This window comes from Leptonychotes weddellii, chromosome 9 (genome assembly GCF_054177405.1).
Source record: "Leptonychotes weddellii isolate Sample4059 chromosome 9, ASM5417740v2, whole genome shotgun sequence".
NCBI classification, from domain to species: Eukaryota; Metazoa; Chordata; class Mammalia; order Carnivora; family Phocidae; genus Leptonychotes; species Leptonychotes weddellii.
The window spans coordinates 114,061,599-114,087,674 of NC_138377.1; the positions used below are offsets into that span (position 1 = coordinate 114,061,599).

A 26,076-nucleotide genomic window follows, 5' to 3' on the forward strand; every position below is an offset into this window, starting at 1 on the left:
GCGCCTGGGTGGCTCAGTCGTTAAGCGTCTGCCTTCGGCTCAGGTCATGATCCCAGGGTCCTGGGATCGAGCCCCGCATCGGGCTCCCTGCTCGGCCGAGAGCCTGCTTCTCCCTCTCCCACTCCCCCTGCTTGTGTTCCCTCTCTCGCTATGTCTCTCTCTGTCAAATCAATAAATAAAAAATCTTTAAAAAAAAAAAGAATATAATTTATTCCATATAAAGTTCTCAGTAATTTATGCTCGCTAAATTGGCGACATAGGAAGAATTTTTTCATTGACTACCATGGAAGATTATTAAAGGCCATTTCGTACAAATAAAGCCAGCGCCGGCAGCCATACTTCATACAAAAGGAAATATAGCAGCAGCCCAAGTTTTAAATTAAAACACTCTTTAGCTTTTTCATTTCTACATTTATAATTTCAGGTTTTGGATAATTGTCCCCTCACGCAAAATCCTTCTCTAGATAGCCCACATTGTACCTTTTTGTTTTGTTTTGTTTTGTTGTTTTTATTTATTTTTTAATTATTTTTTATTATGTTCAGTTAGTCAACATATAGTACATAATTAGTTTTTGATGTAGTGTTCAATGATTCATTAGTTGCGTATAACACACTGTTCATCACATTGTACCTTTTTTAAAAGTGCTTCTGCATCAAGCAGGGTAAATCTAAGAAAACCTTTTTTCTATAACTCACTTTACTTTGATATATTTTTTTTTTCAATTTCAGAATAACACCAAGATAATAGCTCATGGCTCTGAAATGCTTGCGTTCCTGACAGGTAAATATTAACTATTTGTTCTCAGCTTTGCTTTTCTCAGCAAGAGACAGAATTTCGTATCAGTTCTCCCTTTGTTTTGTCCCTGAATGAAAAACAGATTCGATCTACATGCACAAAGCCAAGCCTCTGGTTGCAAAGTAGGAAATATGTTCCATGAGTTGTATGAAAATTTCCGAACATCTAGATATTTAGTCACTATTCAACAATTGATGAGTTTTTCATTTTCCTCCCACTTTTTTTGCAGCTAATAACGACAATCATGGGCTGAAGAATGTTATTTGTAATTATTCCATAATGATGGAGTAGCTCTTCCTTCCTTCCTTACCATTTCTTAGAAATGCTTGAATTAGGAATATTGGATCAATACACTTGTTGTAATAATTAATTCGATTCTTAGGTGTAGGCATGTATGTATGAACATAATTCTCCAAGGTGAAAGAAGGTATTAGTTTCTTAAAGATTTTATTTATTTATTTGACAGAGAGAGACACAAAGAGAGAGGGAACACAAGCAGGGGGAGTGGGAGAGGGAGAAGCAGGCTTCCCGCCGAGCAGGGAGCCCGATGCGGGGCTCAATCCCAGGACCCTGGGATCATGACCTGAGCCGAAGGCAGACGCTTAATGACTGAGCCACCCAGGCACCCCAGAAGAAGGTATTACATTGGCTTCCTATCAAAGTCTCAAAAGTGAAGTTTCTACATTTGGTGGTCTCCACAGAGCCATTGGCTGGCAATTGACCGAAAGTTGGATTTCCCATCTTTTGCATTTGTGCATCCAATCCACTGGAATCTATTGGTATGGGCTTTCTGGAACACATTTTAACACTGCTAATAGGAAAGTTTGATATTTGCCCCTGGAGACCGATAGCCCTCAAAGTTTTGTCTTTATTTGAGTTATATGCTGGTGGTTGGATGATATTTTTATAATATCTCAGCTGTCTGGGTACCAAGACACAGGTCAGTATCTCTGAGATGATTATCAAGGCTAACAAACATGGCCTCCTCAACTCAAAGCAAACAAAAGCTGTAAGCATCTTTACTGAAAATTTCTGCTGCTCCCAGGGGCTATGAACAACAGTAAACATAGTGCTCAAAAATGTGTTCTATTTCACTTGTGAATTCTCTTGCAATTTGAATTCTAAAAAGAGAATTCACAAGAGAATTAAGGTGGTGGGGAGGACTTTTATTTCTTTTTAAGGGAGAATGTATTTGGAAAAGAAGAATGAGAAGATGCCTTGCCACTAAGCCAGTGGGAATTTGAAATTTCTCCAAGCCAAGGAGCCAATAGACTGGCTAAAACATAAGGTAGAATTCAAAGGGAGCTGATCATGTTTTGATCTCATTTTATGCTTTTCTTCATGCTTGCTTCCAAGATCTAATTGGTGACTATGTTAGAGAATGTTCACACAGAACAGCGGTACAAAAGAAGGGCATCAAAACATCTTAGATTAATCTGTCTTCCTACATAGATCTTGCCCTTTCCCTGGGCAAGTGGCCATAAGGTACTAACTTTTAAGAATACAGATTATTGCCATTCCTTAGGTCACCCATAGTTATATGGAAGCCATAGGAAGAACAAGGTGTCTTCTTAACCACACTGTAGCCCAACTGAGAAAGTATCTTGGCCAATGTACAGACTATACATAAAATGACAACAACCATAATAAAACATACACACGAAATAAAGTTTTGGTTACATGAGATTTTACTATTGCTCTGAACCGTAAAAAGACCAATATAGTGAGCATGGTCGAGCCTTCCTATCATGCTGAGAAGTAACGAAAGCAACAAACTGGACATGAATTTGAAGCCTCTAGAACAGTGGTTTTCAAGCTTGTGGCTGTTAAGTTTCTTGGAGGTGACTATCCAAGGTCGAGGCAGAAGACACAGTTTAGTATCTCTTGTGCTTTTGCCCTTCACTTCAGCAGGCAAGTCCCACTGTAAACAAAAACTAGTTTTATAAGAACTAGTTTTAATTGCTACTACTTTGTACAATCACAATTAAAAAGCCAAAATGAAAGGGGCACCCAGCTGGCTCAGTCGGAAGAGCGTGTGACTCTTGATCTCAGGGTCCTGAGTTCAAGCCCCACACTGGGTGTAGATTACTTAAATAAATTTTTTTTAATAAAAAAAAACCATTCACATGCTCCAACTATCATTAACACCAAAGAAAAACCAATATTCTTAAACTCACATCACTCCTTCATTCAGAAGGTATTGGGCTCTTATCATGTGCCTGGCACTCTGCCAGGGGCTGAGAACATAAGTGAATCGACTATACTCCCAGCCTCCCAGGCACTTCCAGCCCCAAGGGAGAGAGAGACACATAAAACTAACCAAAACAGCATGTTTCATCTGTTCTGATAGAAGCGTAGGCACCCAAGAGGAAGTCGATGGTACCAGTATTTTTGGCATACTTGCAAAGTTAGGATCACATTCTGGCAGGATTTTTTTTTTTTTTCCTGCAACGCTCAACATTCTAATCTCCTCTGATATTTCCACAACCTTGTCTACTTTTATGGGTCCTTCTCTCTGTCTTAAAGCTTCAGTGAATGCTCAGATCACAAGCAGCTGATTTTATTCACTCTAGAAGGAAGTCTAAATGTGGCTCATCGGGTGGACTAAAACAAAACTCCATCCTCTGGGAAGCAACTTCATCCACTCCTCCCTGCCATGAACAGTACAAGGAGGCAGAAGACACACTAACTGTGTGAGAAACCTACAGCTTCTTTACACAAACCCCAATAAGCCAGGGAGTAATGACCTTGACTATCCCTCAGAGAAAGAAGAACCTGCTCTGACCCTCTCTACCTGCACCCCGCGCTTCCTTCCATGGTGTTACTGTTTCTCTCTCTTGTCCCCACCCTTGCTCTGCCTCACCTGCCGCATCTGCTAAGTCTCAGGTCAGATCAGCTCCACGATGAAGTCTTTCCCAGGCAGTTTTCCGTGGCAGGAGGGACCACTCTCTCTTTCAAGCTTCCAAAGCTCTTTGTATCAGTTGTCTGAGTGGATTAGATCACATTTTCTTGCCTGTCCCCCACAAACTTGAAAATGCCTTGAGGCCAGGGCCCATGACTTATTAATCTTTGTGTCTACAAGTGCCTTGCACTAGGCTGGGAACATCTTACCTACTCGGTAGGTGGGTGTTAAATAAATGCATATGCGAGAAAGATTCCCCAAAGAGCAGGAAGATAACCATTCTTCCCCCTTCTACTAGGTTCTGTATTCTCCATGTTACACCCATGGCCCCACCCACACTTCTACTTCCTCCCAGGACCCATTTGCCAAGCCAGGGAGCTCTAAATGCAGTATATAGGCCTGGGGTGTAACCAAGTAGACACAGCCAATCTTGCCTAGCTGCGTTCCCCGAGGACTGGCTGACCCAAGCTAACCACCTCCCTCCAGATGAGTAACACACACTCGGATAATTCCTTCCTGCAAACTGGAGATTTGAATACTGTCTGTCACTCTGCTCTTTTGAACCATCATAATAATGACTAACTAGGTACACTGATTCTACAGTGGCCCCCCAAATATTAATTAGATGCTCAGCATTCTAGAGATGCCTTAGTCTCATGGAGATGTAACTTATAGCTTGCACCAGGTTACCGAATTTCCATCTGAATCACCAGGTAGCTTTGCTCTGGACTCTCCCTTCTGTTCGGCTGAACGTGTACTGTCAGCTGGCTCCCAGTGCCCCACGCATCTGCCAAAGAGGATACGCAGAAAAATCTGGGGCTGTCCTACCTCTGAGAACCAAGGCTGGAACTTATGGTTTGAGTCAGTGGGCTCTGGTAGAAGGACCCTGCACCAGTTGCCCTGGGGACAAGGCTTTGGCTCCTTAGCATTTCAGCATCCAAATAGGTCCTACTCCTCAAGGACCGTTTCCTACCATGGTTTGCATCTGCAGTCACACCCCGCTTGTAAAAAAACAGGCAAAGACTCCTCTCATTGATGAGTAAATGATCCCATGCGATCAGTAAAACAAAAAACAAACAAACAGCCAACTTTCTGAATGTAGAGACCTCCACAGGGGTCATTGCACCTAAGACAGGGAAAAACATCTGGATCTCCTAAGGAAGTAATAATTTTGAAGACAGTCATGAAATGGAATATTGAGACAACTGGGGGAAGGAGGAATACTGTCATCTTCACACTCCCCACCCTTCGATCCACCCATGCCCCCTAAAGAAGAGATCCTGAAGTCCAGACATGCTTTCGCATATAGCCAAAATGGACAACTTTGTGATATCGACTTCATTAGCAAAAACTCCATGGTGAAACAGTCTTGGTTCTAACCTTGCCTTTGTCACTGACTAGCTATGTATGACCTTGGGCATATTACATAACCTCTCTGTGCCTCAGGACCCACATCTATAATATGGGGATAATATAACTAATGATGTCCTATGTTTGTTGCAAGAGGTAAGTTAAATGACATAAATAGGGGCGCCTGGATGGCTCAGTCAGTTGAATGGCCGACTCTTGGTTTTGGCTCAGGTCATGATCTCAGGATCGTGAGGTCGAGCCCAGCACCTGGCTCCATGCTGGGTGTGGAGCCTGCTTATGATTCTCCCTCTCTCTCTGCCCCTCCCCCACTGCTTGCGCTCTAAGTAAATAAATAAATGACATAAATAAATGAAGTAAGAACGTGCCTGGATCACACAGCTGAGGGGTCCTTCAGATACAAGTTAACAACTGATGCCACAGATCTAATATTAGAAGTATAGGATGCAGATAGAATTATCCTCATAGCGTCTACTTGCTTCCATTTGCTGTGAGTAGGTCTACGTGGTTATGATCAGGACAACCACCATAGATTTCATTTGTGATTTGCTTGCTTGCTTTCATTATACATTATTTACTTAATAATATATAACATAGACGTTAATATATTTATTTAAAGCAATACATACATATTTAAAGCAAGCAAATACCAATATAGAGAGTATATATTTATAGAGACTATAAATATATCATTATAGAGAATAAAAGGGGGGTCTAAGGAGAGTATTTTCTTAAATTCACTGAATATGGACTTGCTTAGCTCAGAAACCACCCTCATGAGAACCCTGAGGAAGGAAAAACTTAAAAAATAAAGAAATGATTGGGTCAAACACTACACATCCCCATTTGGTAGCACAGTTAATGGGTCTCTATCGTTGCTACTACGTAAGTTTGTGAAGTAGATTAAAAAGAAAAAGTGGGGAGATGTCCTCCTTGCTATCTGTCCTTCCACTAGCCCCTGCAGACAGGTCCTTCTGGTGACATAAATGGACAGCTCTCTGTTCCAACCTGAGAACATTCTTCTGGGGTTCCACGAAGAAATGGGGCTTTTGAGTAAAGGGGAAGTTCTCCTTGTATTTACATCAATGTCTCTCCCCATCACAAAAGGGAGCGTGTTGGAGTGATGAAATGTTACTGCTTGTTTTGGTGCTGCAAATTACATGTTTGCCATGCCCTAAGCTGGGTCCATCTCCCAGAATAAATATGCCCCAGTGATGCCCCATACCCTCGGTGCTTTCTTTTCTTTTTCCCTCTTTCTACCCCCTCATCACTTTACATACAAATGCAAGTGCTCTTTTAATGGGACCTCAAAAAGAAATGGTTATCTCCTACCTTGTTTTCAGGGACACATGACATAGTAAGCGCCTCTGGTTCATCTCCAACATACAGAAAGTGCAAGATCATGACTCTCAGCCCTAGAAGCAGCAGGCTTGGAGAGGATTCGCTGACCTGCATGCCTACTACTCTCAGCTGAGGGGTTCAGGCACTGAGGCATCTCCCTGGCTCTCTGCAGACTGGGGCAGATCTCCAGGGAAGGGCACTGCTCTGTCCCAGAGAGAGGCTCCGTTTTGCTCTCCAAGTGAGCTGATTTCTCTCTTGAGTCCAGGCTGGGGCAGAAGCTGGCTTCCAGTAAGGTCTGCCTGGTTCCATCCAGGCCTGGCATATTGCTAGCTGGCTAAGCTTAGTCAGGGCTCTCAACTTCCCTGAAGCTCAGTTTCCCCAGCAGAAAAAAAGGAGTCAGTAGTGGTACCTGTGTCTTAGGGGTGTGTGAGGATGTAAAGAGATAACTGCAGGTAAGGGGCTTGGCCATCTACAGGGCTCAGTGATGCATTTCTGTCCCCTTATTTCTATTTTCTCCATGTCTTTTCTGAAAAAAATCTTTCTAGCTGTTGACAAGCGACTTTGGTTAACGCCAAAGGTTAATGCCCGGTGAAAATCACTGCTGGGCAAAGTTTAGAGATGGGAGGGGGGTCAAGACTGCATATAGATTTCATCAGGACTGGGCGGTGGACAGAGGCAGCAGGTGTAGATGGAGCTGAGCAGTGGGCCTGAGCCAAGGCACACATCACAAGCCCAGTTTTGCGGTCCTGGGTGAGAAGGGTCTTTTGTTGACCAGACCCACCTAGGTCTTGCTATTGATCCAGGGCAAGAAGAACAAGGTTTTGCCCTTGACTCCTTATGGGGCTCTGAAGCCCTCTCTCCCTTGGGTGTCTCCTCCATTCAGATGCAGAACGAGGCAAGTGGGGGACTATCGGTGTAGGGGACGCTGAGGTGCAAATCCAAGAACCCGCGGTTCCAAGAAGAGAAAACTGGGTCCTATTTTTTTTCTGTCCTCCACTGAGCCTTGAAGTAATCTACCCCCAACGCAGACCAAGGTCTCCTGATCAAAACCACTTTCCCAATTCTTGCATATTACTGAGCTCCCCAATGCCATCTCCACCTGATCGCTGCTGCAGGAGACCACAAGGTCCAGGGGCAGGGAATTCTGCACACCTCATCTCCTGACCACATAGGAAAGGAAAAGAATTTGGTTTTGCAGAAAAGTAGATGTAAGCGGTGGGGTTGTTGGGTGGAGAGAGGATGCGCCCCCAGCTCTTAGGACCACAAAGCGCATGCTCCTTCACCTTGCTGGATGTCTCCAAGAGCAATAGACTTTTTGGTTCCGAAGACACATTAGGTCTAGCAAGCCCCGGAGGAGGCTGAAGATCTCTCAGGGAAAGAAAAGTTCAATCGGAGTCACATTGATGCATGTGGTGGATGCCAAGTTCCCCCTCTCCATGTCCTCTCAAGATCTCCCTGGTCTCGTGCCTACACACACACACACACACACACACACACACACACAGGTTAGGTGAGTCCCGAACAAAGGCCATAAGGCTTTCCCACCCAGCTGCAGAGGGCCAACCACGGTGGTTTCTCCTCCACCGAAGGCTTTGCTCCTTCTTGCCTGTCCTGCCTCTGGCTTCAGCCTCAAGCTCCCCTGGACAGTTCTTTCGAGCCTAACTGATTTCTGCCCCGCAGCACACTGGACGGAGAGGGGAGCTCAGCGTGGCAGGGAATGTCTTAGCCTTCTCTGGCTGACCTGTGCATCTGAGACAGAGAACGCTCAGGTCCGTGGGGTACCCAGGGCGCTGGTCCCAGTCTCACTCTGGTCACCTCCCAGGGCCTGTGAGGCACAATCCAGCCTCTAGTACTCGCCTTTCCCTTTTCCTGGCCTTTAAACTAGCCATGGGGATCTTATTGGGTCGTTGGAGTAGGGAGATCCCCCTACTCCCTCCTCCCCATTTCTTTCAACCTGCTGCTCCTCAGGGTGCGTTGAAGGCCAGGCGATCCTGGCTGGGGGGCTGTGTGTGTGGAGGGTTATCGTATGATTCTAAATTTTGCTCTTTGCGCCTAGAAAGCTGTGTGCAGCCCGCGAAAGAGGGGCCAGTGCAGAATGAGTGGTTCCAGAGAAAAGTGTTGGCCTTGCGGTCACAGCAAGGACACTGCTGCGGGGTAAGGGAGATGCGCCCAAGGGTGAGAGGGGTGAAGGAAGTTTCCACAGGCCCAAGAAAGGCCAGAGGCTGCGGGAGAAACGGAGATGATGAATCTTGCTGGCTCCAACGTCTGGCCCCGAGCCCCAGGGCAGACATGTGAGGCCAGGGATCTTGATCAGAGTCTGACTGGGGTGGGGGGAGCACAAGAAGGGGCATCTCCTCATCGCGCCCCAACCATTGGCTCCTAGCCCCGGGGCAGGAAACTTTCCTATCTCCTCGGGGCGATTTGGTACCCGGAGAGGCCAGGCCAAGGCTGGCGGAAGGAAGAGGTGGAGGGTGCGCTTCCCAGGCACCTCCAGCTGAGGCAGGGAGGGCTGAGAATCCACGTCCAATGGAACAGGGAGGGCAAAGGCCTTGGTAGTGCCGAGTTCCCTCCCGACCCCAATATTGACCTTCCCAGTTTCTGCAATTCCAGGTCCTAACCCTCATTCAGTCTCAGCTTCGAGTTCCAGCCCACTCGGGGTGCCCGGCCGGGTTAGGGACGTCCGCTGCCCGGGATGGATTCGCCAGGGGCCAGGTTCCTGCAGCGCCTCCCGGGGACGCGCCGAGCCCTATGCCCCCGGTCCCGGCGCGGCAGTTCTGCCTGGTGGGCGGCTGGCGACGGCAGAAAGAGGACAGGCAGTCGCAGGCCGCGCGCACAACTTTTTTGAAACGCTTTGCTGTCCCCCTGAAAGGTGTTATAACAGCAATTCAATTACAGTAAATGGCGCACATCGTCCTCGCAGCTGGAAAGTCGGTAACTAACTGTGACCGACCGGTGCAAAGGAATGCGGCTAAACGCACGTTACCATTTTTTTTTTTTTTTTAATTCCCCGCTCTTCCTACAAAGTCCCACTCTTTCCGTCTTTTCTTCGCTCTCTATTAATTGTAGCTGGACCTCAGGTTAATTAACTCCAAAGAGCTTAGTCTATCTGGACAGAAACACACTGAGAAACTGGCACGAGATCCTAAAAACTGGACGTGGCCTCAGAAAGATCGCCCGAAGTTCCTCGCGTTTCCTTCCACCGCTCTAGCTGTTGCCTCCAAGGAACAGAGTTTTAGTCCTCGGTGGCAAAGCCTGCCTGGGAATGTGGCCACCTGGGCGTGCATGGGTACATGGCTGGGCTTAGGTCAGGGAGCCTCCTACCAGGAGATGATGCCCACTAAATCTCCCGTGGCATCGTCTGGAGGCACCCAAGGAAAAGTCGGGTCTGTTCCTAGTGCGCCGCACTTGGGAGTTCCTTGGAGATAACAGACACACTGGCCATTGGTGTCGTGGCACGTGCCATTTCGTGCTAAACTTTAAATAGCGTTCCGTGAAATTAACAATATCCACAAAAAACGAGGCAAAGTGTTGTGGGGGGAGGACGAGGCCAGAAAGAGCTGCTTACTTTCCAGGATAGTGGTAAATCATTACTATACTCCATATGCCAAAGTATGGAGGGAGGGATGGAGGAGGGGGAGAATCCCTCACAAGTCAGCCTCGGCAATCATTTAAATAAAGGTAAAATTAACATTGGCTCCCTTGAAGTTAGAGAGTAAGATGGCTTAAAAGCGCATTTTATTTATGTCATATTAAAACGGAAAGAAACGCGTTGCCTCGATTGGTGTTTTTAGTTTCATGGTGTTGTTTAAAAAGAGGTCAAGATGGCAGCGTGGGAATTCGAGTACTTTCTCGCCGACCCTGCGGGGCGGGCCTTCTCCAGCAGCCACGGGAGGTTTCCGACGCTGGAAATGCTCAGTTTTCCGCGCCAGTGGTAACGCAGCCGGAAGATGCCTCGGGTGGCTCCGCCTCGCCCTATCCAGCACTCGCTAGACCCGGGGATGTTTTAGTGCTTTACTCCTGGAGAGGGCAGAGCGCGCGCGATAGGCGTTGGGACGGGGTTCCGGCCGTGGCCGCCCAGCCGCCAGTGGCCCTGAGTTCTCCACCTGAGCCCCGCACCTTCCCTGACCTGGGCGGCGCCCCCAGGGCCAGCCTGGCCGGAGGAGGCTCAGCAGCTGCAAAGAGGGGTGCAAACAGGGTCTCCTAACTCGATGCCAGCCAGGCAGAGGCGCGCGGGGCCCAGCCCAGGGTTTGGCCCGAGATGATCCTGGAGCAGAAGTGCTCGGCGCCCGCGCTGCCCGAGACGCACTGAGCTCCGGCCCACCGGCAGCCAGAGGCGTTGGGTTGTTGTCGGCTTTGTTTGCTTTAAAAACTAGAGACGCGAGTTCCTCTCCAGCTCCGTGAAGCCTCTGACCTCTAGTCTACAATTCTCCGCTGGGCTCTGACTTATTTATTTATTTATTTATTTATTTATTTATTTATTGTAAGGCGAGAATGGGACAGCGACAGGAAGGTTACTCGCGTGTCCTCAACTCCCGGGGCCGGCGATGGTAGGAAACGAGGACCCATCAGTATAACCAGAGGTCACCGGCAGCCTGTGATTTGGAGTCGTCACCCTTGTCCCGGCCCCTGGAGTTCCTGGTGAAGTGGTTGCAGAGAGGACATTCAGCGCGGGTTCCTGGCGGGGTCCGAGTTTCATAGGTTTCACCTCCCCTCGTGGTCCGAGAAAACCCCTCTAATTGAGGGCAAAGCGGGCAGCCCTCAAGACCGCTTCGCTACTGGTGTGGGGTTTTTTTTGATTTTTTGTTTTTTTTACGGAGGCTCCTGCCAGCTCTGCATTCTGCAGTAAGGATTACCCCCAAGACCCCCCACATTCCCCCCGAGGAGCCTGGAATCCCTCTCGGGCCTGGTTGAGGGGAAATCCCGGGCACTCAGCACGCCGGCGGTCCCCGCTGGGCCCGGGCGCGGCTCATGCCCGGAGGAGGCAGAGTCCCCCCCTTCGTCCTTCCTGACTCTCCCCGCTTCCTCTGGTTATCCTGCCGGCCCCTTTTCACTCCAGGCGCTTCTCGAGGTGCCAGGAAAGGCCCCGTAGTGTATTCACTGCACTAAACCTCGCTTTTAAAGCCCAGCAGGGGGGCTTGGTCCACGGTGGGAGACAGAGAAAGAGCGAGATTGAGGCCCCTGTGGGCGGCCCTTCTGTAAAGAGAAAGTTCCCCTTCGTTTGCATCTCTGCTCGAGTTTTTAAAAGTTATACTTGGAACCTGCTGCCTATGCCTGTAACTGTGGTTCTGGGAGAGGAGGAGGGATGGAGAAGCATATTTTGAGGGTAGAGGCCGCCCTGCACACATAGGGCCGCCCTTTCCAAAGCCTCCAGGGCGGGCAGTTCTGCGGCCGCAATTGGCCACTTGGGTGTCTGCGAAAGCTCTAAATATGGGACTTGAGGGGCACGCAGACTCCACTTTTCTCCCCCTTCCTTCCAGTATCACCAAACCCAGGGCACGCGGGGCCGAGTTCTCCCTCTCTGCCGGGCACGATCAGAGCTGCAGCACCTGGGGCCTGTCCCACCGCCCCGCGACCTGCGGGGTCCTCCCGCCGCGCCTCAAATCTGGGGCGCTCGTAGCCGCGGCCCCAAACAACAGACGCTGGAGGAGCCAAGGATTTGAACTTGTAAAACCAGTCAGTGCAACTCTTAAAACTTTTCCATTTCTGTCCACCTGTTAAAGAACACAGGTTATTAACGGTTTGAGTCGGTAACTCAGGGAACAGGAGACCTTCTTTCTATTGGCCTCCTTTCCACCTGGGGTTCCTACCCAGGAGCGATCTCCTAATATATGCACTTAAGGGAAGTTCTTAAGAATCTTACTTTTGCTCATCTTGGTCTCAGAGCTAATGAAACCCAATTATAATTCAGATTATTTCCCCCAGACCCCTTCTTGTTTGTCTAAGATAGCCAGCTAAAAATTAAAATTGGCAAAGTGATGATAAATTAGTCCTCATTTTACTCTTCCTGAAGTTCGCTAAGCCAGTAGAAACTGTTTGAGATGATTTCCTCTTTTGGTATACACAGCATTCCTTCTGGTTGTTGGAAAAGTATTCTCCAGCCCTAACTGTCTAATCAGCTTTTTTGCCTCTACTGAGCCTGGTCCCATTTCAGAGTTCCTTAGTTTGATCTGTTCTCATAGAACTCCCCCTCCCCAGTTCCTTTTATTTTCTTTCCCCTGGTGGATCAATCACAGAGACAATTGATTTTTCTGTGTCCTGTTTGAACCAGAAAGTGCTGACATCTTGGGGGGTGGGCAAAATATGAGTGAACATTAACTCCCATGAAATAAGAGACAGCCAGGCCAGTCTCCGGGTTTAGAGATTAAAGTTGTGTGTGCATACATATATGTAAGTGTATACTCAGGTCTATACACCTGATCTTGCATACAATTGTCAGTGGTAAGAAATTTCAGTGTAATGCAGGAACACACCCTAAATGAGAAATCATCTTAATAAGCCAGACGAATGAAGAGGAGAGCCAAACCTAAATGTCCAGGAGTAGATCATTAATTATGAAATCCCAAACTCTTGAGCTATGGTCCTATACTGGCCAGAAAAGAATAATTTTTCCCCTCTTTTATTGGAAATAAGACCGTAAATTCCTTTTGACTAAAATGAAGTTACGAGACAAGATGCAATTTTCTCTTTCTTTTCTGACAACTCTGTCATCCAAAGGATCACAGCCATGTCAGAGTATCTGTCTTGGAAAGAAAAAAAGAGAGAGAGAGAGAGAGAGAGCTAGTGAGAGAAGCCCTGCAGCCCATGGCCATCTTTGCATCAAAATTTTCCAGACCTCTATTTTTGATTGTGATCCCACTGATCTGAGTTTGAAATGCGAGCGCAGTGAAGCCCCTAAGCCTTCAATCGTGTGAAATTTTCAAAAGATCTCTAGAAGCAATCTCAGGCTGCCTGACCCCTGACAGGCGCCGATCTCTTTATTCCTCTCTCTGCCAGCACTTCATTTGTTGGAATATCTTTCAGATTTGCACCTCCAGATGACAAACCTGAGTGTTTATTATGTGTACATGAATCGGAAATCTTCAAGCCCGCACAAAAGCACCATCTTAAACATAATATTTAATTTCCCAGCCTAAGTGCCTCCTTCTTTATTTGCTTTTCATTAGCTTAAATATTTTTTTCCAGGTCTCCCTTGTGTCACTTTGATATTTAGATGATTCTCTCTTTTAATCATCATTTCCCCCTTGAAAAATCCCCTGTCGCCAGCTCACACTGCAGTGTCACTGTGTGGCGGGTGGCGAGGCCGCAGAGCCAGATGCAGAGTGGTTCTGGGTGTGTGTGGGAGGGGGGCGCCGATCCAGGCGGGATGGGGGCCCTTGAGGTGACAGAGAAACGCTTGCTTTTAACTAGCGGCCAGAGCTGGGTCGGGATCAGTGATGACCCTCTTCATTCCAACTTCCTCCTCAGGCCCTTTTAAATTCCTTCCATTATTTATTTTATTTATTTTTTTTTAATCACACACACAAAACAAAACCTCAGGTGCCTGACAAAGGTGGTTTAGCAGCTGGGACTCTGCCCCCCGGTGCTTATAGGCTCTAAGCGTGGGCTCAGGGTTTAGACTTCTCACCCAAATGAGTCAGGCACTCCCTCCTACCTGCCTTTCTGGGGATCCCTAAATCCTGGGGCACTGGGGACACTAGAGGGAAAGGTGGGAGCTACTTGGGAGAGGGCTGCTTTGTTAAAATGCCCTCTGCCAAATAATTCCACAGACAAGATTTTGGGGTGGATGACACCGCCCACCCCTCCCCTCCCCCAATCTCAGATCCCAGCCGGGCACCCAGGCGGACTGAGTTGAGACAGAGTTGCACACCAGCCCCACACAAGCAGGAGGTGAATCACCACCCCCAAGTACAGTTCCAGGTCGGGAGGTGGTGGGCTATAGCCTGAACTGCCCCCCCTTTGTGTTTGGATGGGCCGTGTTGCTATCATTAACTTATTAAACCCCTTCGTAATTATTTTAATTTGACTCCAAAAAATACTTTGGGCGGCGTTGCGATGTGTTTGTATTTATCCATCCCCCCCATAAAACCTGTGTTAAAACAAATGTTACTTTTCTCTCTCTGTACATAGACCCTCCCTTTTTGAAATAGACCGCAGGGACTGCCATTAGATCGAATGGCAAGTCTTTATGGAAAGTGTTTTGCATAATTACATACCAAAGCCAGAACAGTCACCTCCACATTTTATGGGTCACAAACCATCAACAATTGCCACATTATTGTCCACGAAACCTTAGTCCCTTCATTGACGGAGCGGACTCCACTGCCTAATCTAGAACGAGAGAGGATGGAAATTTCTTCTAATAAGAACCCGAGAAGATTAGGTCCCCACTGACAACGTGTTTACATATAGTTATAAAGTTCAGAGGACCGACGGGGAGAGGAAAGGAAATCGGACTAGGCCTGATTAGGAGCAGCGCATCAGTCTAATATAGATAGTGCATCAAAAGGAGCGGCTGAATGCCTCTCCCCTTTTCAGATCTGACCCCTTTCCTACCTTTGTGATGCAGTAATTAAGATATTCTTATTTAGACAGACAGCTTCTCTGGTAACTGAATAATATTAGCTCCTTTGATGTCAAACTTTTGACAGTTATCACACCAGCACTGGGCAATTTAACAGTAATACCCTCCTTTAAAAGAAAAAAAAAAAAAAACAGAAGAAGGAGAAGGAAAGAAAGAAAAAAAGGAAGTAAAAGAAAACCCGCATCTGCTTTGAAGAAATCTAGTAAGTGTGATCCTTAGTACCAAATGATCTAAATCGCCGCCGACAGGCCGCCCGGCTATAAATTACATTCGATGTTACATAATGAAGCCGAATTTGGGTTTTAGCTCATTGAGCAGTATTGGTGGAAACTAGATCGGAAGCCTCCCAACTCCTGGGCACCTCCATTCCCTACCCCCCAGAGCCGCTGCCCAGATCCGGACGCAGGAAAGCTCCACAAAGTCGGCAGGGTCAGGGCAAGGATGGGGGGAAGTGGGTCCGGCCGGAGAGTCGGGCAGGACCAGCCACCTACTCTCGGGATGACACCTCGCCATTGCTTGCGGAGCTTGGTCGCCAAATCTGGGATTTGCCAGATGGCAGGATTATTTTGGCGTCTGTTATATTATGTGTGTGGGGGGTGCGGGTAGAGAGCGAAGGCAGGAAGTCCAGAGACCGCGCTGGTCCCTTTAAAATACACGCACGTTGCCTCTCTGCCCACTGTCGCGCTTGGACCGTTCCCGAAGCTCTGGGATCTCCCGGCCACACTGCGGCAGACAGCAGGCGGAATCTCCGCCACCCCTGCCCTTCGGTGCGGGCCCACCGCCCGCATCTCTGGACCCGGGACCCGGTCCCCAGATGCGAGGAGCTGGGGGAGGAGGAGAGCGCTTCCCTCAGAGGAGAAAAGGAGGGGGGTGGGTAGGAGAACTGGAAGGGAAGGGGGCAGAGAGGGCGGGTTAGGAGGGATGAGACTGTGACGGTGACACCTGGAAGGCATTGTCCTTGCGAGCGACACCTGTCAATCTCCGCTCCGGGGTCCCGGGGCCGGGGGCGGGAGGCCGCGGGTCTCCGCGGTGATGTCATCGCCGAGTCCCTTCCCGGCGGAGGGCGGAGAGGACGGGGAGGGGCGCAGAAACCCGGCGGGCTGGGAGAAGGGTGGGGGAGGAACAGAAAGAAAATAAACAGAAATCACTCTCACTCGCCGCGTCCTCTGCTCCGGATTTACATGGAAATCAATAATCCAACTTTAGTGTTATTTCTGATCTTGATTGACCCCGTCTTGCCTTTTCACTGGGGGAGGAGGAGTAGGGTTACAGCGTCCCATCCCACAACCCGCAATCCTTGGGGGGGGGGGCTGTTACCCCAAAGCCTTGAGGTGACTGACCCTCCTTCCAGACCCAGCTCCCTCTTTTCCTGGCGGCTCTTCCAAGCGCAGGCTTCAGGCTTAAGGAGGAAACACTTGGGGATGAGTTTTGAAAGTCTTCCGATATTGCAGGGGGCGAGGGGAGAGTTAATTAACGCAGGGCTTGCTCAGCAAGTGGGCGAGGGGGCCTCGGCGTGGGTGGGCGGGCCAGGTCCGACACCCGGGTGCGCGCAGCGCGGGAGGCGTGTGATCTGGAGGCCCCAGCTCGGAGGCCCCGGCTGGGGGAAAGTGATCTGCAGTGGCCTCCGCGGGGGGCTGCTGAGGTGCCCCAGGCAGTGGCCCGCAGGTCCCGAGGAAATTCTGATCTCCCACCTACTGCGCTCCCACCCCCACCCCACTGGACTCTCCCTCTTCCTATTCTTTTCGCCCTGAGCTCATTAGCAGCCTGCCAGGGGCCTGATTTATGGAAACGCTCGGGCGGGCGGAGACGCGCGGCTAGCCGAGTCCTGGCTGCCTCGGGGCGGAGTGGAGGAGGAGTTTCCACCGGCCTACTCGGACGAGTTTTCCCCCCGCCCCGCCGGAAGCTGGCAGTTGCAGTCCCTCCTCCCCACCCTCCACCCAGGCGGGTCCTGGAGGCCCCCCGCGCCCTCGGCGCCCCAGCCTGGGACTCCGGGCACCCTGGCGCCAGCGGGGCGGGCGGGGGCGGTGGCCGCGTAGCCTACTGCGGAGTCTCGGGCGCGCAGGTTCCAGCCCCCGCTGACCCGGAGGGCAAGTTGGGCGCAGATAGGGCGGGAGCCTCCCTTCCCACGTTCGGGTCTCCAAAAAAAGGGAAATCGGACCCGAAGCAGGGAGGGGATGGTGCCCGAGGTCCGCACCAGGCTCCCAGGCCGGGAGGAGGCGTCGCAGGCCAGGATGGGGCCGAAGGGAGCCACCAGCTCAGCTAGCCGTCCCCCCCCCCCCGCCCCCAGAAGCTAGGGACTGTCCCGGGGGAGGGCGTGGTCCACTTCACTCTCCCTCCCCCTCGCCCCACCTTCTCCGGGGTCTCATCCTCAGAGGGTCCTCGGCGTTGCAGCCTCCAGTCAAGAGTCTGGGAATTTTGGGCGCCTGGGTGGCTCAGTTGGTTAAGCGACTGCCTTCGGCTCAGGTCATGATCCTGGAGTCCCGGGATCGAGTCCCGCATCGGGCTCCCTGCTCGGCGGGGAGTCTGCTTCTTCCTCTGACCCTCCCCCCTCTCATGTGCTCTCTCTCATTCTCTCTCTCAAATAAATAAATAAAATCTTTAAAAAAAAAAAAAAAGAGTCTGGGAATTTTGAGCTAGGCGAATGCGGGGCCACAGACCGTCCCTAGAGCCACCCAGCCAGGCACTTGCCCAAAGACGCGGGCACCGCCTTCTCGCCCTCCCTGGCTTGTTCTCCGCGGTCAAACGGGTTGACGCAGACATGAGGATGGAGAGAGAAACGGGTGGAAGAGAGTCAAGCGAGGATGTGCACTAGCACCTGTTGCTGGTACTCCAGGAGTCTGGCGAGGACGCCAAATGACCAACCTGTCCAACAAGCAACGACGGAGGGCGGCAAAGGAGAAGGGGCAGCGTCTGTACCCTCCCCACGTCCGGGAAGCGTTGGAGGAAAGAGGGACTAGCCGACCCAGAAGGCCAGACACCCCGGGCATGTTCTCCTGCTCAGACTTGGGATGGGATAGGGATATGAGGTTGAAGTCACTGGGAAGAGGGCCATGCCCCAAGTCTGGCTATAATGAAAATTGCAGTTGAGGGGAAATGAGAACTACAAGAAAGTGCGTAAAATGTATTTTAAAACACCCTACCAGTTCACCCTCCAGAAACCGTATCTGGACTCTGACCCAGGCAGGTGCAGAATTGAGATCCTTCTCCCCCATCAGGATACCTCCAAATGCCTGTCCCAGTCCGTCTCCTTCCTGGAGTTCCCTCCCAGACTAGGGCCATTTGATGTCACTGAGAACCCAATGTCCCCACCCCTAGAGCCTCAGGGAAATACGATTTCCTGCTCATCTTCCTCACCTTCCCCCCTCCCCCAACTCCGCCACCACCATTTCCAAAGAGTTAGTAAGGCCAGGGTGTCATTCAGGCCCTGGCCAGGCTAAATGCCCATCTATATCGTGTCATTCAGTCTCCTGAATTTCCAACTGTACTGAAGGCTGGGTTACGTGCCCAGACATACTAGGGTGGCCCAAATCCGTGGTCGAAGTCTCAGCAGAAATGGAGACCCGCCCCCAACAAAATGTCTCTTCAGACATCGCAGGTCTCAGGCTGGCTCCATCACCCCAGGGCCACGCTCCAGGCGCAGGGCCTCTGGGGCGTACCCCCAGCCCGCAGCTCTTGCAGGCCGACTCCAGGACCCACAGCCGGCACAACAAATGTTGGCTGCTAGGCGCCCAAATAATATTCTCCATTCGTCTTTTTCAAAGTTGATTTATAGCAATCGACAGGTTAAAGCCTCATCTGACTCCATTACTTTTAAAAGCTGTCTATTTCACAACTGTCACTTTTCATCACTTAACTCAAATAAATACGTGAAGAAATGAATTGGAAGAGACTTTTAGATCATGTTTATAATTCTTGGTCGCTACGTTAACACTCCTAATGACCTGACCCTCTGAATTTCTGTAGACTTCTAAATTGGGCCGAAAATTCCTGCATTTATACTAGAAAACTTCAAGGAAGGTGAGGTGGCCAGAAATATCGGCTAAAAGAAGTGCAGCTGGTAGGGAGTAGGCGGTATTCTGGGCAAAGCTTCCCAGCGGCTGCCAGGGCCCAGGCCGGGTGCCCAAGGCCACTGCGGAGGTTGGCGGTCCTGGGTCAAGGCGTTCCCGTGCAACAAATTGCTGAAAAGAGGGCCCAGCCTAACCGCCACGCTGCTCGCTTTGCTCCCGCTTCGCAGAGCCAGGCTGCAAACCCATGAGGAAATTCATTCAGAATGGAAATGCTGCTCATTTTGACTATTACTATTATTTTTTCTATCGTTTCAAAAACGGTTTTAAATGGCCCCCACGACCACAGGTTGAGTACCTCCGCGTGAAAGGCACTTCGTGCCGGTCATCGTTGACCTAGAGCTTGTTAGAGGGCCAGGGAAGGCAGAAGTGTGGAAACGAAATCGCAAGGATGGAAGTGCGTTCAATAAATCGAAATAGTTTCTTCTTCAATTTTACTGCCATTTGCCAATGCTGGGTCCTCTAAGGCTGGTGGCACCCCCCTTCTCTTTCTCTTTTTCCCACCCACTCACACAGAACCATCTCTTCGAAGTAGGAAAAAAGAGAGAGAGAGAGAAAGAAAGAGAAAGAAAGAAAGAAAAGGAAAAACTAGAAAAGGAAAGGGGGGAAAGTGAAGAACGAAAAGGGAAGGAAAGGAAAAATACAGGAAAAAAAAAAAAGAAAAAGAAAAACCTAGCAAACAGGAAAACTGCCTAGTTTGGAGGACAAAGCAATATAAAGTGCATAAGATTTTCTTTCCTTTATTTTTTCTTAAAACAAGAAAAAATAAAGAAGTCTCCCGACCCTGGGGCGGAGGAGTTGGGCGACTCCCTGGCGTGTTAGGGTCTGGCCTCCCCCCAACTGGGCAGAGGCCGAACCCCCGCGCGCGGGTCCCGGAGGCTCTGAGGTCCCCGCACCCTCGCGTCGGCCCCGCCCGGGTCCCACCGCGAACACGAACTTCGCAGATTCCCCGGAGCAACAGAGCCGGGACCGTGCGCCGGGTCTTGACTCCCTGCCGCCGCCAGCCTGCCCCCGGGCGTGGCCTCAGGCCTTCGCCCACCCTGCGGACCGGTTGGCCCAGAGGGTCTGAGTGCTCTCCGACTTTCGGTGCCGAGGCGAGAGAAAGCCGGCGGGAGCCTGGCTCCGCGGCCACTGCCTCGCTGCGGGAACGCGTCGGCGGCCGGCGGCTGGGTGCGCTGCCGTACCCTGGAGCGCCACCTCGCTGCGTAAACTGGAATTGCACGGCCATGCTCCCAGCCTTCTGCCGCCTAACTTGACCGTCACCGGACTTTCCCCTTCATCAAAACCTTAAGAGAAGCCGAAACGCACAGGCCTTCTTCCAATCGGTTAAAAGCTATTATCTGTGACCGACATATCGCACAATGTCTGCACTGGGATGAAGGGAAAATAACAGGAGAAAGAGAAAAATACATAGGTACAATTTCACCGAGTCTAAGCAGTGACGCTGCTTTGATAGGAAAGATAAAATAAATGAGAGATGTCTTCTTGGAGGCCATGAGTTCGGGCCGCCAAGTGCGGGCCACTCAGCTGAGGCCAATGCAAATATTTCGAAGGAGGCCTATGAAGTCATCCCTTCCCAATTACAATTCCACCCAAATTCACTCATTCTGGTGGGTCGGACATTAGAGGGGCTCTGCCAGGCCATGCCAGTGGTGAGCCTACCAAACCTCGTACCCCCACAGCCTTGGGCTCTGCTGACAAAGTCACCACAAAATGCAGCCCCTATACATATACACCTGTCGGCAGGTGAAAGCAGCGACGGCGAGAGGTACAAATTACAGTGCATTTGACCCTATCTCATCCAGGTGGCATCTTAAGAGGTTTGCCCCACTCTTAAGCCCCCACGACTAAAAAATAGACAGAAACATTAATTCACTTATGGTGAGTCTTTGCTTCAATTTGTTTTCAAAGTGCATCATCCCAGAGATAAATGTTATAGGTAAAAACAAATTTCACGAAACAAGATTTTTTTTCTGTGAAGATTCCAAACATAGTGTTAAAAGCAGGGAGTCTATCTTGTGGTCCTTAGAGAATTTGTGCAGTTTCTTTATTTTGAGGGGGGCATAGTCCTTTTTCTAATGTAGTTTTAACTACAAGTTTGTTTTTGGTTTTGTTTTAAGGAGCTCAGGGGATCCCACATAGAATGATGACTGAACTGGGGACCATGGGGGTGGGGGAGAGTGTGTACGTGGTAATGTATAAGCCCCTGCATTTTCCTGCCTGAGCAAACCCAACATATAGACGCTTTCTTGAATCTTTGCCCTCCCTAAGTTCACAGGGTGGCGATGGAGGGAGTGCTCCCTTGCCCTGTAACCAACCCTCCCCACTGCAGATTAGGAGACTCTCAGAGAGCCCCCCACCCTTGCTCAAAAACTACAGGGCTGCGCCAGGAAAAAAACCACGTTGGTTTTCTTGTTGTTTATCCCTTCTCCATCAAGCTAGATTCTTGACAGACCAAGCAGGAAAGAGGCCCCAATTTCTTAGCAGGACTTGAATGAGGATCCCTCACCCTGGCCAGCTGAGGAGGGGTGGCCTGGTCTCTGGGAGTCTTGGGGGTTTTCTTGCCTGGAGGGATGCTACCTTGGGGAGAAGGAAGCTGTTGAGAGATCTTGGGAGCTAAAAGGCAACAGCTGGGTGGGTCCTGGGATCCACTGAGGGACAACAGTGAGGAACAGGGACCAAAACAGAAGAGAGTAGAGCATTAGAAAATGAAATGCTTGAATCTACCTGCCTACAGTTTTGAGAAGGGGAGTCTCTAAATTAGAAAGGTTTGCCTCTCTCCCTCTCCCTCTCCCCTTCCCTCCCTCCTTCTTTACCTCTCTTCATTTCTCTCTCTCCCACCCCCTCCTCTTCTCACATTCAGATTTTCTGGTTTTTTTTTTTTTTATTTTTTTCCACGGAATAATGCCTGGAGATGAAAAATGATTTTTATTGCTATTACACTTCCTACCGCAAGATGCAGCGCAAGGCGGCAGAGTTTGTATTACAACTATGTCAAAATGTTTCACTGATGCAAAACATGTAGCCAGAGGGTGTTGCTAATGACTCCTGGATTAGAGCGAGATTGAGCCTGAGAAGGAGAAGAGTGAGAACAGGAGAGACAGAGGAAGGGAGAAGAGAGAGGAATTTCATTAGAGAAAGGGAGGAGGGGAAATACCATAGAATCAGGTCTAATAATCTGATCAGGATATTTTCAGATTTCAGTGCTCTCTCCAAACTTGAGAGTGAGCTAGAGAGAGACCAATATCCTTTTAAGCACCACAGAGGGTTTTTTTTTTTTTTTTTTTTTTGCATGTTAATAACTATCAATTATGCTTACAGCCAGTTAGCTGAAGAATTGTCCTTTGGAAAGAATCAAACTTTGGAAAACGCTTAATATCTGATTAAAGGCTTTTCCTGGAGCCGAGGCCGCTCGGAAGGAGGTGGGGACCCGGTAATCACCCAAGGGGGTGCGGAGCGCAGCGAGGCCTGCCGAGGCTCACGGGCCCCGCCCGTGGTGGTGCCACACATGTACACACGCCTGTGACAGCCTGGTGGGCCCAGGGTGGCCCGCCGGGGCCGGGGCGGAGCGCCGAGGCGCAGCCTGCGGCGCGGGCTCGGGCTCGGCCTCTGCTTGGTCTTGGCGGAAAGGTCCCTCCGGGCTCCGATCTCCCCGGCGCCCTCCCCCGGGACGAGCTCTACTTAGGGAAGCGGGAGGTTTCGCGGTTCCTACCGTGGCCCAGGCCGGTCCCACCGCCCTGCAGTCCGCTTCTGCCCCCCGGGGCACAGCGAGGAGGGCATTCCCTCGGGGCTGCGGCCCTTTGAACCCGGGGAGCCCTCGGCTCCCGCCCGGGCGCGCGGAGCTCGCTCGGGGCCCGGCTGCGGAGCGGAGTGTGGGTGGCGGGTGGGGTTGAAGGGGAGTGGGGGAGGCGGGAGGGGGCGGAGGGGCGGGGGCGGGAGCCGGGCGTTAAGCCTGGAAGCTTGGCTGTTTACCCAAACGATTTTCCTTTCAGGCCCGAGACGCCAATGAGACAAGATCAAACTCCCCTCTTCGCTCTGTGTGCGTGTGTGTGTGTGTGTGTGTGTCGCCTCCTCCAAGCCGAGCTTTGTGAATGGGGGCTCCAGGACGCCGGCTGGGAGGGACCGAGGCCGACCCGGGCACCAGCGCCTCCTCCCGGGGGCTAGGAGAAGCCAGGCGGAGGGCGCCCCAGGCACAGTAGTCCGGAGCGACAGAAGCAAGCGACAGGGACACAGGCCGCGGAGAGATCAGGGCCGCGTCCCCGAAGGCCGAGCGGGGAGACTTACGGTCGTGTGTGGGAGGGGGAGAGGGAGAATAATATGAATCACATCCTCCTTACAGTTCCTTAATTTCCGATCCCTCCAAAGCTTAAATCTAGCTCCTTGGGCCACTGATTTCTCGCTGACTCCTTCGCTCGAGATACATTAGTTGCAAATTAGGCCAAGGTTTTGGCGATTACGGTACAATGCAGGCCGCGTGACACGCGCCGCTGGGCCTGCGCCTGGGTCCCTCCTCGCGCCGAAAAACGATGAGAAAGCGAGAGAGGATGGATGGTCTGTATTGACAAGACATTTGTCATTTTTAAAGGGGTCCACATCCAAGAATATCCATCAGCCTGGGGGGTGGGGGAGGGAAGCGCTGATGAGGGGACGAAGTCCCAGCCCGCGGCGCAGCAAGTGATCGCGGTCCTGGGCTTGGCTCCGGGCCTGCTCCAAGGGCCGTGGAGAACTGAAATGTTATTTGCAAAATAACAACAACAATACTTTTAGTATGACTGATAAGAAGAATCAGGAAGACGGAGTTGTATTTATTTAAGATCGTAAACAAAACCCGGCTACACGGCGTTGTACATATATTGAGTGGCGCTGTCTCCGACAACTCATTCCTTTCGGCCTGGCGATTAAAAGCTTACCCAGATAATTGTTTCTGGAAGAAAAAGGTGTCATTCCGCTGCTTCTGACTCATCTACTCTTGCTCCTCCTGCCTCGGCCTGCCCCTGATCCCCACCCCTCCTTACACACACACACACACACTCTCTCTCTCTCTTTCTCTCTCTGTCCCTCACCAAAGGGTCCCTTTTTTATGGTTTGTTTTTAAACGACGAACCACCATCCCCTGTCCCAGGATGTTCTTATTTAGCCGAAATTCCCCTGCCCTGGCGCTGACCTGCAATAGGGACCCGCTAACATTTGCTTCAGGCTTCAGCCTCTTCTGCTCCCGGTGTTCCAGGCCTGGACGAACACCCTGGGGCAAGAACCGCAGAGGTCTCGGGTGTTTTACGGGCATTTTACGGTAGAGGGCTGTGGCTCCAGGGCTCAGAGGGGGCTGGGGTAGCTGGCCAATCCCTGGGGTCTTGGGGACCCCAGCTAGGCAGTGATTGGTCTGTGAGAGACTGAGATGCCCACGGAGGAGACCTGATGTGCCTCATGCTTACAACAGCTAACATTTATTGAGTGCTTACTATGTACCAGTTACTGTGCCCATACCCCTGGGAGCCTCCAAATCTGAGGGCAAACCATAGTGACCAAGGGTAGCCTCGGAGCAGGGAAGTCGGGCTAGGGCAGGCAGGTAGCTAGGTAGGTGCGATTGGGTGGCCCGGGTAGAGGTTTCTACCCGGAACCGTATTCTCTGGGCCAGGAGAGGCGGGACGCTGCTGGGCGCCAGGAGCGGGGCCAAGGCGTCCTCCCCCCCTGCCTGCCATCGGCTGTGGCCGGGCAGAGGGAAGGCCAAACAGGTTCCAGTGACATTCCCACTTCTTCGCACTGGAACGCCAGAAGAAAGCAGACTGGGCAGTGAGGGCCGCGAAGGCCAGGCCTGGGCGGATGGCGAACGCTCGGCGAGCCGAGGCCAGGCTCACAGCCAGGCCCGCGGGCCCCGCGTCCTGCGCCTCCTCCCGCCCAGGGCGCGGCCGCACTGCTCCGGGCGAGGTGCGCCTCCCTCGCGGTGCCAGGGGGGCGCCTGACCGACTCCGGGGCCGCGGCAGCCGAGGAGGCAGTCTCCGGCCTCCAAGGCCTGCTGCGCGCCCCGGGCAGCAGCAGGGCGCAGGCCGGGAGGCCCTGGGAGCACTCAGGCCGCTCCCGGCCCCGCCACAGCCCGCGGGGTTTCTCCAGCTGGCGGTCCGAGGCCGCTCCCGAGAGCAGGAGTTTTGCTGCATTCACTGCCTCCCCTCCCATCCCCCTAAAGCAGAGACAGAGACTCGCCGGTGACCCCGTGCCGTGCCCCGAGAGGGTGGAAAAAAGCAGGCGCTGAGCTCTGTCTGGAGACAAAAGGCCTCCGCGCTCAGGCTCCTTCCGGCTTAGCCGCGGCGCGTTTCGCACCCGCCTCCACCTATGCAGAGGAGGCGGGGGCAGGTAGAAGTGTCCTTGCAGGGGTGGCTTGGAGTAGAGAGCCTTGATTGATCCCAGGAATTGGACGCCTCCGAGTCCAAGGGCAGAGGCAGGGCCAGGGCATCTGCTCCAAAAATATATTGTCTGCCCCCAGCACTCCCCGCCAGCCCCCATCCAGATATCCTTGTGTAAAGGGGGCCCCCCTCGTTGCCGTTTTTTTCTTTCTAGTCTCCTTGCAAATCACCTGGCAGCTAGAAAACGCTCGTCCCTAATATCGACCTACGGAGGTTACTTCTTTCCCTAAAAACGACTCCGGCTTGCCTTCTTCTAGGAGACCTAAGGGAGACTTCACTGGTTTTAAGATTAAAAAAAAAAAAAAATCTTTAGAATCTCTCTGGGTGTGAGATGTGGTTGGAACAGGCAGAGTCTCCTGCCTCCCCACACGGACTCCCTGCTGCACCTGGAAAGCTAGTCCTGCGAAGAAGAAATAGTCTTTTCCTGCAGTCTATCATTTCGGTATTACAAATAACAACCGTAGAGCGAGAAATACCCCTGGCCTAAGAATATTGATAGATGATAGTAGCGATATTCACAATCGATCCTTTAATAGGCCAACGTCATAAATCATGTTCAATTCCCTGACAGCACAGTACTTCACTTAATAATATAATTAAGATTAAAACTCGAGAGGTATTGGAGG

General features: G+C 51.1%; 1 protein-coding gene across 6 annotated transcripts in view; it reads right to left on the reverse strand.

The window, feature by feature from the left end:
• Positions 1 to 23,102, reverse strand: part of LOC145723578 (uncharacterized) — a 71,462-nt gene extending 48,360 nt beyond the window's left edge. Inside the window, exon 1 of one of the 6 annotated variants that reach the window (XR_014148760.1) lies at positions 22,765 to 23,102. Coding sequence is in view for 1 of the 6 variants with exons in the window: in XM_081831592.1 (XP_081687718.1) it covers positions 22,765 to 22,832 (68 nt within the window). In the remaining 5 variants the exon portion in view is untranslated. The remainder of the gene's footprint in view (positions 1 to 22,764) is intronic. The other 5 variants (XR_014148762.1, XR_014148759.1, XR_014148761.1 and 2 more) reach the window with 5 other exon arrangements.
• Between the last annotated feature and the right edge of the window lie 2,974 nt (positions 23,103 to 26,076).